Source organism: Nannospalax galili, unplaced genomic scaffold, assembly GCF_000622305.1.
Source record: "Nannospalax galili isolate Female #2095 unplaced genomic scaffold, S.galili_v1.0 scaffold146, whole genome shotgun sequence".
In the NCBI taxonomy this organism is placed as follows: Eukaryota; Metazoa; Chordata; class Mammalia; order Rodentia; family Spalacidae; genus Nannospalax; species Nannospalax galili.
The window spans coordinates 8,715,362-8,730,511 of NW_008357929.1; the positions used below are offsets into that span (position 1 = coordinate 8,715,362).

Here is a 15,150-nt window from a genome sequence, read left to right on the forward strand (position 1 = left end):
GAGGAACCACAGCGCCCCAAGCCGGGCCGGGCCCCAAGTTGGCGCCCAATAAAAGAACTACAAAAGGGAAAAGCAAGCAACAGAGGTTTTAATGGCGAACCCGCCACAGCAGGGAGGGGAGGGACCTGGAATTAAAGAGTATGGAGGTCGTGACTGCGACGGCTCAGCTTCTCTGGGTCGTCTGACGCCATGAGGGAGAAGTCACGGAAGATGTCAAGATACGTCTCGTCTCCTGAGAAGGATAGAGGAAAAGCTGGGGGACCGGACAGCAGAGCTCGACCACCCAAGAGCATCAGGGCAGTAGGGGTGGGTCAGCGCTTGAAGTGGGGGTGCACCGTGTGCACAGTGCCGGCGTGTGTTCTTTGCTTTGTTCCAAGGGCCTGGCATATCCCATGCGCCCAAAACGTGTTTGTTAAATAAACAGTGGCATTAATGCAGTTGGACACGAAGGGGACAAGTAAGCAAGAGCCAGAATCCCGGTATTTGGCTAGGTGGATACTTTACCTGCCTGGCCCTGGGCCGCTTCAACCTCCCTCATCTTTGCCAATCGTAGCCTGAGTGGGATGGGAATTAAGGAATAAATGATATCTCACTCTCCCTCCCCAATTCCCCGTCCTTTGAGCTGGATTGCATTCATTCATCTGTCTCACCAGTGACTAATGCATCAAAAACAAAAAAAAAACTTTTCAACAATGTTGGTGCCTGAGCAATGGTTCTCTGGATGAACCCCCATTCTCTCACCCTACTGGTCGAAGTTCCTACTCCACACGCCAATGCACATCGGCCTCAGCCCTCCACAATCTTGTTTGGCGTTAGCCCCGCCCCAGTGATGCACAGGTCCAAGCACTAGCTGGACCTGCTGGCATTCTCACAGAGTTACGATGTCAGCGTTGGCTGTTTCCATGGCAATGGTCAGAGGGTCCCTCCCTTCTGTGTCTCGAGCCCCCAGATCTGCGCCCCGTTTCAGGAACAGGCAAGCAAGCCTGGAGACGATAGAAAAGTTCAGCCGCAGCTTCCCGCTTCCCAGTTTCAGCTCCTCCAGGAAACTTCCTCCCCATGGCCACCATTCCCACTGTTCCTACCCTGTGTGGCCAAGAATGGTGGCATGGTGGAGTGGGCCCCGGCCAGCACTGTCTGCTTGGTTCACATTGGCCCCATTCTGGAGGAGAAATTCACAGGCCAGGAGAGAATTCTGCATGGAGAAGTCAAGAAGAAGGTGGTGGCATCTTTAGAGGTGGATTTCAAGATGTTTGGGGGTGGGTCTATAAGAGGGTAAGAGTGTGGAGTTTGGTATTCAGGGTACAACTAGGTATCAGGCTTGGCTGTGGCTGTTTACCCATGTTCACATTAAATCCCTAGGGCACCCCGATGCAGTATGCTGTTCCTACTATACATATGAGGAGAACAAGGCACAGAGAGATTGATAACCTGTTCAAAGTCTCCTGTAAGTGGTGGATTCAAACTCAGATTTACCACCTCCAAATCACACTTTTAGCACCCAGTCTATATTGTTTAACTTTCCTTATGGGGCTGGAGACCCCAGGGGAGTCAGGAGTAAGATAGGAGTCAGGAGGAGCTTTAGGACAATGTGGTTCTCACAGCAGCTGTGGCCTGGATCAGAGGTGTGGCATTCTCCTGACCCCCATTGACCCAGTTGACATCAGCTCCATGGGCCAGGGCATCTGCCATGGTGGGAAGGGATGGAGGATGTCCAGCAGCTCGAAACAGCAGAGCCCCAGGGTGCAGGCTTCCCAGGTCACCAGAGGGGGACTCTGTTAGGGAGATTTAGTTCTGTTAAGGGGAATCAGTGCTAGATCTGGGAAGAAAAACTTCAGCACAGTGCCTAGATACTGCAATGGAGTAAGTCACGTCTAAATTGTGGTGAGGCCTTTGTGACTCAGGTCTGTGGCGAGAAATGGAATGATGATGTGTGTTATGTGTCAGTATGTATACGTGCAAGGTCCTGGGTGTGGGAAAAGATATCACTTACTTCAGCCTGTCCAACCACCCTGACTGGCTGGATATCCCAGGTGAGCTGACTTCCTCAGCCTCAGCCCTTATCTTCCTCTGCTCTGGTCAAATTCACCCTTCCCAGACTTTTAGAGATCCCAGACTTATGCCTTCTCCTGCTTCTTATTCTGTGGATATCCATTTTGTAGCTCTCTCTGACACTCTCCACCTCACACTTCTTCCCATACTTAATGCCACGCCCCCTGAAACTGTAGGCTGGTCCTTCCACGGCTCTCCAGGGCATGGTCTGGACCTCAGTCTGCCTCCCTATAGAGCATGGCCCAGTGCTGAACATACAACAGACAACCAAAAGGACTCTATACCTGACTTGGATCTGACAATCCCTGGTTGTGGCCTGATGGAAGGCTTTGGGGGCACAGGAGGATGCCCTCTTGGGGGCCCCCTGCCACCTCTTCGCCCTCGAATTTCAGGAAGCTTGGTTAGGAACTTTTTCTCCACATATTTGGCATGAATCCAGGCTTCCTTTTCCTGCCTGGGGATTGAGAGAAGAGGACAGTCTTCCCTCTTCCCATCTCAAGTCCCTCCTCTTTCTTCCCACATAGAGGAGAGCTCTGGGCACCTCCACCCAACCTCACCGTGAGCAGCTGGGCCCTGGCTTCTTTACTGCCATGGCCTCCACCCGGGCCTCGTAGATCTGGTTGATGACAACATTCCCCAGCTCGCACATAAGCTTCAGGAGGCCCAATGAGGTGGGGAGAAAGAGGGTGAGTATCTCCTGACCCCCATTGACCCAGTTGACATCAGCTCAACTGGGACTCCTCAGCCCTTTTGTCTTCACAATACCCCAATTTACCTTCACTAGTTCTGGCTCCCAGGAGTCAAGGGTCAGAGAGCGGACTTTGGAGAAATGAACACCAAGGCTCCTAGAGGGCCAGAGGGAGAGTCATGTCCTGTGTGGGCAGTGGCCTGGGGAGGCTGTTGCTGCTGAAAAGACTCAAAGGCCTGGCCTGTGTGGGGGCTATGCAGAAGAGCTGAGCCAGGAGGCAGGAGAGAAGGGGCCATATATCCTTGACCTGGTTCTGGCAGGATTCTGCCTGCTCACCATTCTTTTATCTTCCCTGTGTTTCTTTCTTTCTTTCTTTTTTTTTTTTTTTTTTTTTTTTTTGTTTCATCGTCTCCTTGTAGTCCCAGCTGCCTGGAACTCGCTATGTAGACCAAGTTGGCCTTGAACTCATAGAGATCGGCCTGACTCTCCTCCAAAGTGCTGTGATTAAAGGTGTGCACCACCATGCCCAGCTTCTTCCCTGTGTTTCATTTTAAGCCCTCCTATTCTTTATCTCCCTTACTGCTCTTTTGGCACTTTAGCCTGGACTATTATTTGCATGCTATGTCTCTTCTCTCTTTACACCAAAGACTGGGGGACCTCACAACCTCTTCCCTCTCTGGGCTCTGTTAGGTGCATCACCTTTGGCAACCCTAACCTGTGCTTCCTCTATCCAAGTCAATAAATTCTTCTAGGAGGAATTCCCACAAGTCTGGCCATACCTATTTGCTCCTTGTGCAGCAGGCCTAGTTACCAGTGACAGAGCCATAATGTAAGAAGAAGCCAGGGCAGGGTGGATGAGAGGGGGGCCTGTGAGGTGGACTATTGGCCATATTGCAGCTAGAAGCAGGACTTATGCTTTGGGTCTTAGGGAATGACCTGTGAATGCCGGAACACTGAATGCAGAGGGTGACACCAAGGTTGATACTGGCCCATTCTGGGGCTGGCTCCCTGCAGTCGCAGCACTGGGCATTTCCATCTACACTTTGTACCTGGGCTGCTACGTGCCCAACTCCCCCAGGTTCCCTTCCTCTGGCTGTCCCACCACAGCCCAGAGTGGCAGCAGAGCCCAGAGCATGTCCTGAGACCTGTGGGAGAGAGGGGAAGAAAGGATGACAAAAGAGCCCAGAGTAAGGGATGTTCCATCTCCTAGGGCAGTTGTGGCCCTGCACCCACACCTTAAGGTACCTGGCCTGCCCCCCGGGTACTGTCATCAAGGCGAGCCTGGCTGAAGGCTGAGGCGATGCTGCTCTGAACAGCACTGATCCACAGCTGCAGGAGGCGTTCAGAATCAGCCTGGAGGAGGCAGGACCTGGGTGGGAGTTGAGAGTGACAGAGTAGAGGTAGGGTCTGAGGTGCAGGGGAGCCATGTGGCAGAATGGACAGTCTGACTAACATTCAAGTGGTGCTCAGCTGGTCCCATTTATACAGAATTTTAAAAATATTTATTAATTTGTACTGCAGTTTGCACCCAGGGTCTTGTGCATGTTACATTCCCAGTCCTTTTTTGTTTTTGTTTAAGACGGGGTCTTGATAAGTTTCCCAGACTGACTTCGAACTTTCTATGTAGCCCAGGCAGACCTTGAGCTTTTTAAAACATTACATTTTATTTGTGTGTGTGTGTGTGTGTGTGTGTGTGTGTGCGTGTGTGTACGTTCATGTGTGCTCATGCATATGTTTGCAGAGTCAGTTCTCTTCTTCCACCATGTGGGTCCTGGCAAATAAACTCAGGTCATCAGGCTTGTTAGCAAGTACCTTCATTACTGAGCCATCTCACTGATCTGTTTATTCTTTTTAAAATATTTTATTTATTATTTTTATGTGTATGAGTACATTGCCTGCATGTATGTAAGTGCACCCATGTTGTGCAATGCCCACTGAGGACAGAAGAGGGCACTGGATCTCCTGGAACTAGAGTTACTGATGGTTGTTAGCCTCCATGTGGGTGCTGGTAACTAAACCCAGGTCCTCTACAAGAGCAGCTAGTGCTCTTAACCACTGAGCAATCTCTCTAGTCTCTGGTTTGTTTATTCTTGAGACAGGGACAAGCTATATATCTCAGGCTTACCTCAAACTTAAGACTCTCCTGCCTTGGCCTCCCAAGTGCTGGCATTACAAATGTGCCCCACCAAACCCAAACCTAACTCTCAGCCATATTGAAATTCAGGTGGTCTGTGACCTAGGACCTGTTGATTTAAGATTTTTCATCATTACAGTAATTCCAACATGTAGGTTTTTTGTTGTTGTTGTTGTTTTTGTATTTTTGAGTCAGGGTCTCCCTGTACCCTCAAAAGGCATGGAACTCTGGCTGACCTGAATCTCTCAGAGATCTATCTTCTTCTGCCTCCCAACTGCTAGAATTAAAGGCATCATCATGCCTAGCCTCAAGGTGTACTTATACAGCCATTTTGACTTTTCTATTTCAGTAGACTATTCATACTCAACACTTCATTTAAAAAGTGGCTTTGGGGGCTGGAGAGATGGCTCAGCGGTTAAGAACACTGTTCTTGGGCAGAAGACCCGGGTTCGAATCCCAGCACCCACATGGACAACTAACAACTGTCTGTAACTCCAGTTCCAGGGGATCCGACAGCCTCTTCTGTTCTCCGAGGGCATTGCATGACACGGGTGTACTTACCTACATGCAGGCAATACACCCATACACATAAAATAAAAAATAATTTGTACTGGGTTTTTAAAAAAAATATTTTATTATTTTTATTTTATGTGTATGAGTGTATTGCCTGCATGAAGTAAGCGCAACTATGTCATGCAGTGCCCACAGAGGACAGAAGAGGCTGTCGAATCCCCTGGAACTGGAGTTACAGACAGTTGTTAGCTGCCATGTGGGTGCTGGGATTCGAACCCGGGTCTTCTGTAAGAACAGTCAGTGTTATTAACCGCTGAGCCATCTCTCCAGCCCCTGTACTGGATTATTTTACCTAAATGTAGGCTAAGTGTTTCTAGCATGTAGGCTGAAGCTAAATTAAACTATGTGTGTAGTGGGTTTTTCAGTGTCTTTTCAACTCATGATAAATTTACTAGGAATGTGCCAGGCATGGTGGCACACACCTTTGGTTCTAGCACTCAGGAGGCAGGTGGATCTCTGTGAGTCCAGCCTGATCTACATAGCAAGTTCCAGGCCAGTTGGGGCTACAGGGAGACCCTGTCTCAAAAAGACCAAAAAAAAAATTGTTTTTACTAGAAATGTAATCCCCCATCTAAGCAGAAGAGCACCTGCACTTCTGTACCAATTGGTAAAAATCTTCCTAAAAATCACCTACCACCCTGTTCTCTTAACCTAGACTCCATGCCTCAACCAAGTCACCAAAGGGCCAAGGACTACAACTGTACAGGGAGCCTCATTTTGGTGGCCCTGCCTTTCCAGTTTGTAAACATTCAGACACAGTAGAGCATTGCCTCAGGAGACTACTCACTTGCTGGTAGATACCACCTCGAAGCAGAACCGCCTTTCCGAGTCTGGGCAGAGCTTCACTGTACAGAGACGAAGGTCGTCCACCACCACAGTCACAGGGTCCTGACAGAAGGTGATGAGGGGACCAAGACTCAGCCATAATAAACAAGGAGTGAGTCTATCTGGAGCCCAAGCAACAGTACCTACCTACCTTATATTTCTTCTGGTAAACCAGTTGGTTGTTCTGAATGGTGAACCAGCGTCTGAAGGAGGTAGAGGTAGTTACGGACATGAGCAGCCTTGGGATGAGCCTCAGGAAGGGACAGAAGAGAGGCTGTTCCCTTTCCCCATAAACATCTTGCTGAGAGGAGAGAGATGTGGGTTCACAGTCCCATAAGACATTCTAGATAAGGGAGAGTAGTTGTGCAGACTGGGACATCTACTGGGTGCTCTTCAAGGGTTGAACAGCCCAGATTGGATAGATTTATGAAGACTACTTTCCAGTAGATGGCAGATAACATTTTTTTTTGAGACAGGGTCTCATATACCTCAGGCTGATATTGATTTGAACTCCTGACTCTCCACCTTGAGTGCTAGGATTACAGGCATATGCCACCACACCCAGTTTCTTTTTTTAAAATAAGTTTATTGCTGCAATTCTTTTTTTCTCTCAAGTGGCCAGTATTTAAGGAGACAGCAGTATTAGATAGCTGCAAAGGTGGCATATGTCAACTTGCATGGACTAAAACTTTCTAAGATAATGGTGAACATTATTTCTGGGTGTCCTGAGTGCATCTGAATCACTACTTCTGCAATCTTTTATTGAGATAAGGTTTTGTTTTATTTTTTAATATTTTATTTATTTATTTATTTACTTTTTGGTCTTTTTGAGACAGGGTCTCCCTATAGCCCAAGCTGTCCTGGAACTCACTATGTAGACCAGGCTGGCCTTGAACTCACAGAGATCCGCCTGCCTCTGCCTCCCAAGTGCTGGGACTACAGGCATGCACTACCCTGCCCGGCTCTTATTTTTATTTTATGTATATGAGTGTAGTGCCTGCATGTATGTGAGCGCACCCGTTTGGTGCAATGCCACCGCAGAGGCCGTGGAGGTCAGAAGAAGGCTTTGGATCCCCCTGGAACTGGCGTTAAGGACAGTTTGTAGCCGCCATGTAGGTGCTGGGACTTGAACCCAGGTCTTCTGCAAGAGCAGTTAGTGCTCTTAACTGCGGAGCCATCTCTCCAGCCCGTTTGTTTTTTTCCTTTGAGACAGGGTCTCCCTATAGCCCAAGCTGTCCTGGAACTCACTATGTAGACCAGGCTGGCCTTGAACTCACAGAGATCCGCCTGCCTCTGCCTCCCAAGTGCTGGGACTACAGGCATGCACTACCCTGCCCGGCTCTTATTTTTATTTTATGTATATGAGTGTAGTGCCTGCATGTATGTGAGCGCACCCGTTTGGTGCAATGCCACCGCAGAGGCCGTGGAGGTCAGAAGAAGGCTTTGGATCCCCCTGGAACTGGCGTTAAGGACAGTTTGTAGCCGCCATGTAGGTGCTGGGACTTGAACCCAGGTCTTCTGCAAGAGCAGTTAGTGCTCTTAACTGCGGAGCCATCTCTCCAGCCCGTTTGTTTTTTTCCTTTGAGACAGGGTCTCCCTATAGCCCAAGCTGTCCTGGAACTCACTATGTAGACCAGGCTGGCCTTGAACTCACAGAGATCCGCCTGCCTCTGCCTCCCAAGTGCTGGGACTACAGGCATGCACTACCATGCCCGGCTATTATTTTTATTTTATGTATATGAGTGTATTGCCTGCATGTATGTGAGTGCACCCGTGTGGTGCAATGCCACCGCAGAGGCCGTGGAGGTCAGAAGAAGGCTTTGGATCCCCCTGGAACTGGAGTTAAGGACAGTTTGTAGCCGCCATGTAGGTGCTGGGACTTGAACCCAGGTCCTCTGCAAGAGCAGTTAGTGCTCTTAACTGCGGAGCCATCTCTCCAGCCCGTTTGTTTTTTTCCTTTGAGACAGGGTCTCACTGTGTAAACCATCTTGGCCTCTGCCTCCCAAGTGCTGGGATTAAAGGCCTCTACCAACATGTCCTGCTGGGTCTTGCTATGTAACCCAGGCTGGCCTAGAATTCCCTCTGGAATTCTAGCCTTAAACTTGCAATCCTCCCACCTCAGGCTCCTAAGTGATGGCATTATACCAGGCTTATTGCTATGATTTTTGGCAAATGGAAATATCTTGCGGGGGAAGGGTCTCCATTTTCTAATTTGCACCAGGGTCCCACATGGGTTGGTGGTGGGTCTGAAAGGGGAAGTGGTCATGTCAAGAGATGTCACCATTCTGTTCTAACTCTGTAGGGTTCCTCATTTTTTCCTCCATGGAGTTTTCAAAGTCCTGCAAACATCTTCTAAGTCTTATTTAGTCCCCCTTTAGTTCCTATTTCTTCTTCACTCACTCTGTCCAGGTCCATATCCTCCTGGTTTTCAAGCTTCCCAGGGGACTCAAGGCCAACTGCTGACTCTTCCTTCTGCCTATTTTTCCCCAGATGTCCTTGAAGTCTTGACTCAAAATCTACTTTCTCATCAAGGCAAGATGGTGCATACCTGTAATACCAGCACTTGGGAGGTGGAGGCAGAAAGATATGCAGTTCAAGGTCATCCTTGGCTACATAGTATGTTTGAAATCAGCCTGGGATAAATGAGACACTGTCACACAAAAAAGGACTGGGCCCCAAGAGAAAGTAACAATTTCGTTGTTTGTTTTCAGACAGAACTCCTGACCTATTTAGAATTATAAGCCCTAGGCTGTTGATGTAGCTCAGTGGACGATCACTTGCCTAGCATTGTTGAGGCCTTGAATTCAATCCCCAGCTTGGCAAAAAATAAAAATGAAATTGTACCCTCTATGCAAATCACCATGTCCCTTGCTGTGTTTTTTTCTTCCATAACATTATTACCCTCTTCTTTCTTTTTCCTTTCCTTTTTTTTTCTTTTTCTCTTCTTTTTTTGTGGGGTGGGGGGGCAGGATTTTGCTTTGGAGCTCTAGTTGACCTGGTATGTCAAACTCAAAGTCTTCCTGCCTCGGCCTCCTTAGTGGTGGGATTACAGGTGTGTCACCACGCCTGGCTCTCAGCATGGTCACTTTCTAACCTAGCATATAGGTATTGTGTTTGTCTATCTTTGCTGACTGAATGCACGGACTACAAAGCAGAGACTCCTGTGTATTTCCTTGACTCAATGACCACCAATTCAAGAATATTCAATTGAGTGGGTTTGGCTGATTGGATTATCTTCTCACCTGCTCCAAGTCTTAAATGCATTGCTGGCCCGTTTGAAAAGATGTCCTTCCATTACCAAGCCACTAGTCCCTTCCTTTAGGCTTGGCTCTGGCTCCTCACCACCCAACTCCTGAGGGCACAAGAGGGTCAAAGATAGATGGAGCGGGCAGAGACCAAGGCCATAGGCCCATCTTCCTTCTGCCCACAGTGCCAGTCCTCACCTTCTGTTTTAGCAGCACATGCCTCTGTTCCATGTCTCTCTTCTCTCGGGCTGAATTCAAGACCAACTTGTGCAACTGGGCAAGGGAGGGGCATCTTAGATGTCTAAGTTTCCCTCGGCTAGGCCAGGGGTGTCATCTTAGAGTACCCTAGCCTCCCTTCACTATCTGCCTGTTTCCTGAGGTCTTTACCTGGGCACCCAACTCCTTGCGATACTGGGCCAGTTGGTTCAGCTCTTCATGACCCTGCTGGAAATAGGCAGCCTGGGCCTCTACCAAACGTAGCACCTGGGGAAAGGTAGGCAGGGGCTGAACTGAGGAAGGATCCCTCTCTCTCTTCCCTCTTGCTCTCTGTCAGCAAGTTCCTTCCGGATTTTGCCCTTGCAGCTGCTGAAACTCACAAACTCCATGATGTCAAATTTCCTCTTATCCTCAATCACATTGATCTGAAAGCCCAAAAAGCCTGAGTCAGTTTTGAAATCACAGTACCCCCTCCCACTGTGCCCCAGGGACTCTCCAGCTTTGAGTCAACACCTGAAGCTTTTGTATTCTGGAGGACAGGTGGGGATAGGCACCTACCTGCAGGGCATAATCCAATGCCCGACCCTGGTACCCAGCTCGAGCACTCTTTAGAGCAATTCCAGCCTCTTCTGCCTCCTGGACACGGCGCCTGGGGACCTCTGCATTGTGGGTAAGAGCTGCCTCCAGGCTCTCAGCCCCTCTCCAGAAATCCCTTCGAGCCTCTCGGAAACCCCGGAGACCTCTAGGGGTGTGGGAGACAATATAGAATCACAAATATGTTCCCCTGCCACAGTAGAGAAGTCTCAGGATAAGGTCCCCCCATATCCTTCCAGTTAGCCTGTATGTAGTGGGAAAGCCTAGGAGATCCTTGGAATGAGAGGACAGAAGTTGTGCCAACTCCCCCCACCCAAACCTCATGGATCCTTCACTTGGAGAGGTCCCCTTTGGTAATGGGAAGAGAGCTCGAGGGATAGTTTCTGGCAATAAAGCCTCCTTCCCTCCCATCTCACTCCTTGACCAGGGTCTGGATTTGCTGCTGCAGTGTGTGTTGAGTGGCATCCAAAAGTTCCTGGGGGAAGCAGAAGTTAGCAAGTAGGAGTCAGGGCCAAAGATAACCCTGCCCCATCTACCACCCCATGTCTCATATTCCCCACTCACCGCGTGACTGTCCAGCTTTTGGTTCAGGCTCACAGTGAATTTTTCCAGACACTCCTGAGCAAGAAAAGCCACAGAGAGAGTCCCAGGCATGGGACAGCATGGTCCTCCCAACTGTAGGCCCTACCTGCTGCACCTGTCTTGGAAGTTTTGCTCTGGCCTGGTCCCTGTGGACCCAGGCCAGCTCTCCTCTTCCATATTATCTCTATCTCAATTGTTCCACCCCCCAACAAATACAACCCAGGTTCAGACTCTTCACATACCGCCATCATGGGCTCTGGTGGACCCAGGTGAGCCAGATCACAAATGCCAACAATGAAGGCACGGCTGGCAGCAAGGTAATGATGCCCACTCTCCAGGAGGCTGGTACCTAGCTTGAGGAGCTAGGGAGGAGAGCAAAAGGGAATGGTACCATTGACCACCAGGTGATGCCCTCCATCTCCCCCCTTGCCTCACCTACCTTCCCTCCATCCCAGTGCAACTTGCTCCCATTTCAAACTCACACCTCAAATATTATCGCTGCTTCTTAGTTCCCTTGTCCAAATTCCTGCACATTCTTCCCAGTTTGTTTGCAAAGCCACCATCAGTTCTACTTCCCAAATGTCTTTCCCTAGTCAATCCTACCTGCTCTTCCTTGCCCTGCCCTACCTGCCTGAATGAAGGGCCCCTCCCCAGCTCCATTCTTCTGTACTGTCTAGTTACTAACGTGCATTCTCAACATAGCTAGGTTCAATTCTATTTTTTTTTTTCTTTTTTGGTCTTTTTGAGACAGGGTCTCCCTGCAGCCCCAGCTGGCCTGGAACTCACTATGTAGACCAGGCTGGCCTTGAACTCACAGAGATCTATCTGCCTGCCTCTGCCTCCCATATGTTGGGACTACAGGTGTGTGCCACCACGCCCAGCTTCAATTCTATTTTCAATTTATGTCTATTTGTGTGCCTGCCTGAGTTCAGGTGTACCATGTGCATGAGCCCGAAAAGGCCAGAAGAGGGCATCAGATCTCCTGGAACTGGAGATAATAACCTGTTAGCAGGAACCATGTAGGTGCTGGGAACTGGACCACAGTCCTCTGCAAGAGCAGTAACTGGCTTGGAACTTGCTAGGTAGACTAGGCTGGCCTTGATCTCACAGAGATCCACCTGCCTCTACCTCTACCTGGGATTAAAGCCTTGTGCCAACATATCTACCTGTTCTAGTCTGCTGTCTGGGGCTCTCATTCTATGCTCATGAACCATTCCAGCATAAATATTAGTCATCTAGGCCACAGGGTCAGTAACAAGAAAAATGTTAGGGTGCTCAGTTGGTCATCCTTTCACACCCCCCCATGATCAAATAAAGAGTTGTAATAAGGCAGGAGATAACTGACTGACCTGGGGCGAGCTAGAACCCCTAACCTTGTTATCTGCAGAGCTATGGTTATATCACCCTGAGGGTGACACACTAGACTCTGGCTTGAGTTGTCATATTTTGGGTAGAACAAGTTGTCTGTATAGTCCTTTAGCTTGGTCTAAGTAGCAAGAGACCACAGTGAGGCTTTATGAGGAGATGCAAAGCACCAGGACATGGGCTTCATGTGTGTTCAGCAATTTTTGTTAAACTGAACACTTTCTGGGGCTTGTGGAGGTTTCTGAGAAATATATCTTGAACTGAAAGCAGCTAGCAAGATCAGTAATGGCCAGGAAATGGACCAAGATCAAATCTTATCAGTCTGTGACAGGGGACAAAAGTGGTTACAACTCACTGTTGGATCAGGGGACTGTCTGTTTTTCCTTATTTATACCCACACCCTCTGCCTTTCAATTTATGTCTATCAGTTCAGTGAAAACGGAACTAATCCTGAGCATGGTGGTATATGCCTTTAATACCAGCACTTGGGAGGCAGAAGCATGCAGAACTCTGTGAGTTCAAGAACAGCTTGGTCTATATAATGAGATCCTGTCTCAAAAAATAAATGATGAAGCTGGAGAGATGGCTCAGTGGTTAAGAGCACTGATTGCTTTTGCAGAGGACTTGGGTTCGATTCCCAGCACCCTCATGGTGGCTAAAAACCATCCTTAACTCCAGTTCCAGGGGACCTCACATACATGCAGGCAACACACTCATACACATAAAATAAAAATAATAAAATATTTTTAAAAACTAAAAAAAAAGGCTGGGCGTAGTGGTACATGCCTGTAATCCCAGCACTTGGGAGGCAGAGGCAGGTGGATCTTTGTGAGTTTGAGGCCAGCCTGGTTTACACAGTCAGTTCCAGGGACAGCTGGGGCTATAGGGAGATCCTGCCTCAAAAAGACCAAAAAAAAAAAAAAGTGAACAGACTAGTACATCTATATGAGAATAGCACTCAGCAATAAATAAGGAACTATCAATGCGAACAACAACTTGGATAGACTTCAAGAGCATTATTTCTTTTTTTTAAATATTTTAATTTTTTTTGCCGGGCGTGGTGGCACATGCCTTTAATCCCAGCACTCAGGAGGCAGAGGCAGGCGGATTTCTGTAAGTTCAAGGCCAGCCTGGTCTACAAATCGAGTTCCAGGCCAGCTGGGGCTACAGGGAAACCCTGTTTCAAAAAGACCAAAAAAATTTTTTTTAATTTTTTAATCTTTATTTTACGTGTATGTGTGTATTGCCTGGGTGTAGGTAAGTGTACCCGTGTCGTGCAACACCCACAGAGGACAGAAGAGGCTGTTGGATCCCCTGGAACTGGAGTTACGGACAATTGTTAGCTGCCATGTGGGTGCTGGGATTCGAACTTGGGTCCTCTGCAAGAACAACCAGTGTTCTTAACTGCTGAGCCATTTCTCCAGTCCCTCTTTAAAAAAAAAAAAAAATTATTATTATTTTTTGGTCTTTTTGAGACAGGGTCTCCCTGTAGCCCCAGCTGTCCTGGAACTCACTATGTAGACCAGGCTGGCCTTGAACTCACAGAGATCTGCCTGCCTCTACCTCCCGAGTGCTGGGGACTACAGGCATGTGCCACCACACCCAGCTATTACTTTTATTTTATGTGTATGTATGAGTGTATTGCCTGCATGTATGTGAGTGCACCTGTGTCATGCAATACCACAGAGGTCAGAAGAGGGTATTGGATTCCCCTGGAACTGGAGTTAAGGACAGTTTGTAGCTGCCATGTGGGGCGTTGGGACTCGAACCTGGGTTCTCTACAAGAGCAGTCAGTGCTCTTAACTGCTGAGCCGTCTCTCCAGCCCCACCTTTTTTTTTTTTTAAGTCAGTTTCAGGCTCAGCAGGAAAAGGTGCTTGCCATACAAGCATGACAACCAGGGTACGACTCTGGAACCCATGGTAGAGGGAGAGAGCCAACTCCCAAAAGTTGTCCACTGACCTCTACATGCACCCCACAGCTTCATGCCTGCATATATACACAAGTAATAAAAAAAAAAAATACTTATTTTAAGACAGTTTCCCTGTAGCCCCAACTGGCCTGGAGCTTGCTATATTGACCAGGCTGGCCTAGATCTCACAGAGATCTATCTGCCTCTGAAACCTGAGTGCTGGGATTAAAGGTATGTGTCACCAAGCCTGGCAAATAAAAAAAAAAAAATTTAAGCAATCAATCTCTTCCTCTCCCTCTCCTTTCTTTTCCTCCCTTCGCACAGCCTCCAGAGTGCTGGGCCTAAAGGTATGCACCACACCACCTGGCTACAAACCAATTTCAAAAGATCACATACTGGGACAGTAAGATGGTTTAGTAGGGGAAAGGCACTTGCTGTCAAGCCTGACAACCTGAGTTTGATCCCCAGGAAACACATGGCAGATGGAGAGAACTCTCACAAGTTGTTCTCTCACCTCACACATGTGTCATGGCACATGTGCTCACACACATATATACATACATATGCTCTATGATAACATTTATATAATGTTCTAATTTTTTTTTAGCCCATGTTGGCTGACCTTAAACTTGCTATATAGCTGAATATGAACTTGAACTTTTTTTTAAAAAAATTCATAGCCAGGCATGGTAGTCCATGCCTTTAATCCCAGCACTCAGAGGCAGAGGCAGGTGGATCTCTTTGAGTTCAAGGCCAGCCTGGTAAATTCTAGGCCAGGGAGACACTGTCTCAGCCTCTTGAGTTTTTATTTATTTATTTTTTGATAGAATCTCCTTAGCCCCAGCCAGCCTGGAACTCACTATGTAGACCAGACTGGTCTTGATCTCAAAGAGATTGCCTCTGTCTCCTGAGTGCTGAGATTAAAAGCATGCATCACCACACCTGGCTTTAATCCAGCCTCTTTTTTTT

At 48.2% G+C, this 15,150-nt stretch overlaps 1 protein-coding gene and 1 long non-coding RNA gene across 5 annotated transcripts in view; one reads left to right on the top strand and one right to left on the bottom strand.

Moving 5' to 3' along the window:
- Nucleotides 1-81: 81 nt before the first annotated feature.
- Acap1 (ArfGAP with coiled-coil, ankyrin repeat and PH domains 1) overlaps nucleotides 82-15,150 on the bottom strand; it is a 21,718-nt gene continuing 6,649 nt past the window's right edge. For 2 of the 4 annotated variants that reach the window (XM_029557510.1, XM_008855831.3), the window contains 20 exons: nucleotides 11,149-11,268; nucleotides 10,889-10,942; nucleotides 10,741-10,799; nucleotides 10,289-10,472; nucleotides 10,111-10,155; nucleotides 9,902-9,997; nucleotides 9,713-9,787; nucleotides 9,512-9,621; nucleotides 6,421-6,472; nucleotides 6,232-6,332; nucleotides 3,983-4,106; nucleotides 3,674-3,882; nucleotides 2,825-2,894; nucleotides 2,607-2,701; nucleotides 2,334-2,503; nucleotides 1,600-1,772; nucleotides 1,083-1,192; nucleotides 873-983; nucleotides 505-554; nucleotides 82-232 (listed from right to left, as the gene is read on the bottom strand). In XM_029557510.1, the coding sequence (XP_029413370.1) occupies nucleotides 132-232; nucleotides 505-554; nucleotides 873-983; nucleotides 1,083-1,192; nucleotides 1,600-1,772; nucleotides 2,334-2,503; nucleotides 2,607-2,701; nucleotides 2,825-2,894; nucleotides 3,674-3,882; nucleotides 3,983-4,106; nucleotides 6,232-6,332; nucleotides 6,421-6,472; nucleotides 9,512-9,621; nucleotides 9,713-9,787; nucleotides 9,902-9,997; nucleotides 10,111-10,155; nucleotides 10,289-10,472; nucleotides 10,741-10,799; nucleotides 10,889-10,942; nucleotides 11,149-11,268 (2,109 nt within the window). In that variant the 3' untranslated portion in view covers nucleotides 82-131. Of the gene's footprint in view, nucleotides 233-504; nucleotides 555-741; nucleotides 984-1,082; nucleotides 1,193-1,599; nucleotides 1,773-2,333; nucleotides 2,504-2,606; nucleotides 2,702-2,824; nucleotides 2,895-3,673; nucleotides 3,883-3,982; nucleotides 4,107-6,231; nucleotides 6,333-6,420; nucleotides 6,473-9,511; nucleotides 9,622-9,712; nucleotides 9,788-9,901; nucleotides 9,998-10,110; nucleotides 10,156-10,288; nucleotides 10,473-10,740; nucleotides 10,800-10,888; nucleotides 11,269-15,150 lie in introns of all 4 variants that reach the window. The other 2 variants (XR_001872108.2, XM_029557512.1) reach the window with 2 other exon arrangements.
- On the top strand, nucleotides 1,785-9,503 carry LOC115068047. The gene is made up of 3 exons (XR_003847425.1): nucleotides 1,785-2,449; nucleotides 2,574-2,735; nucleotides 8,760-9,503. It is a non-coding gene; the product is annotated as an uncharacterized LOC115068047 (long non-coding RNA).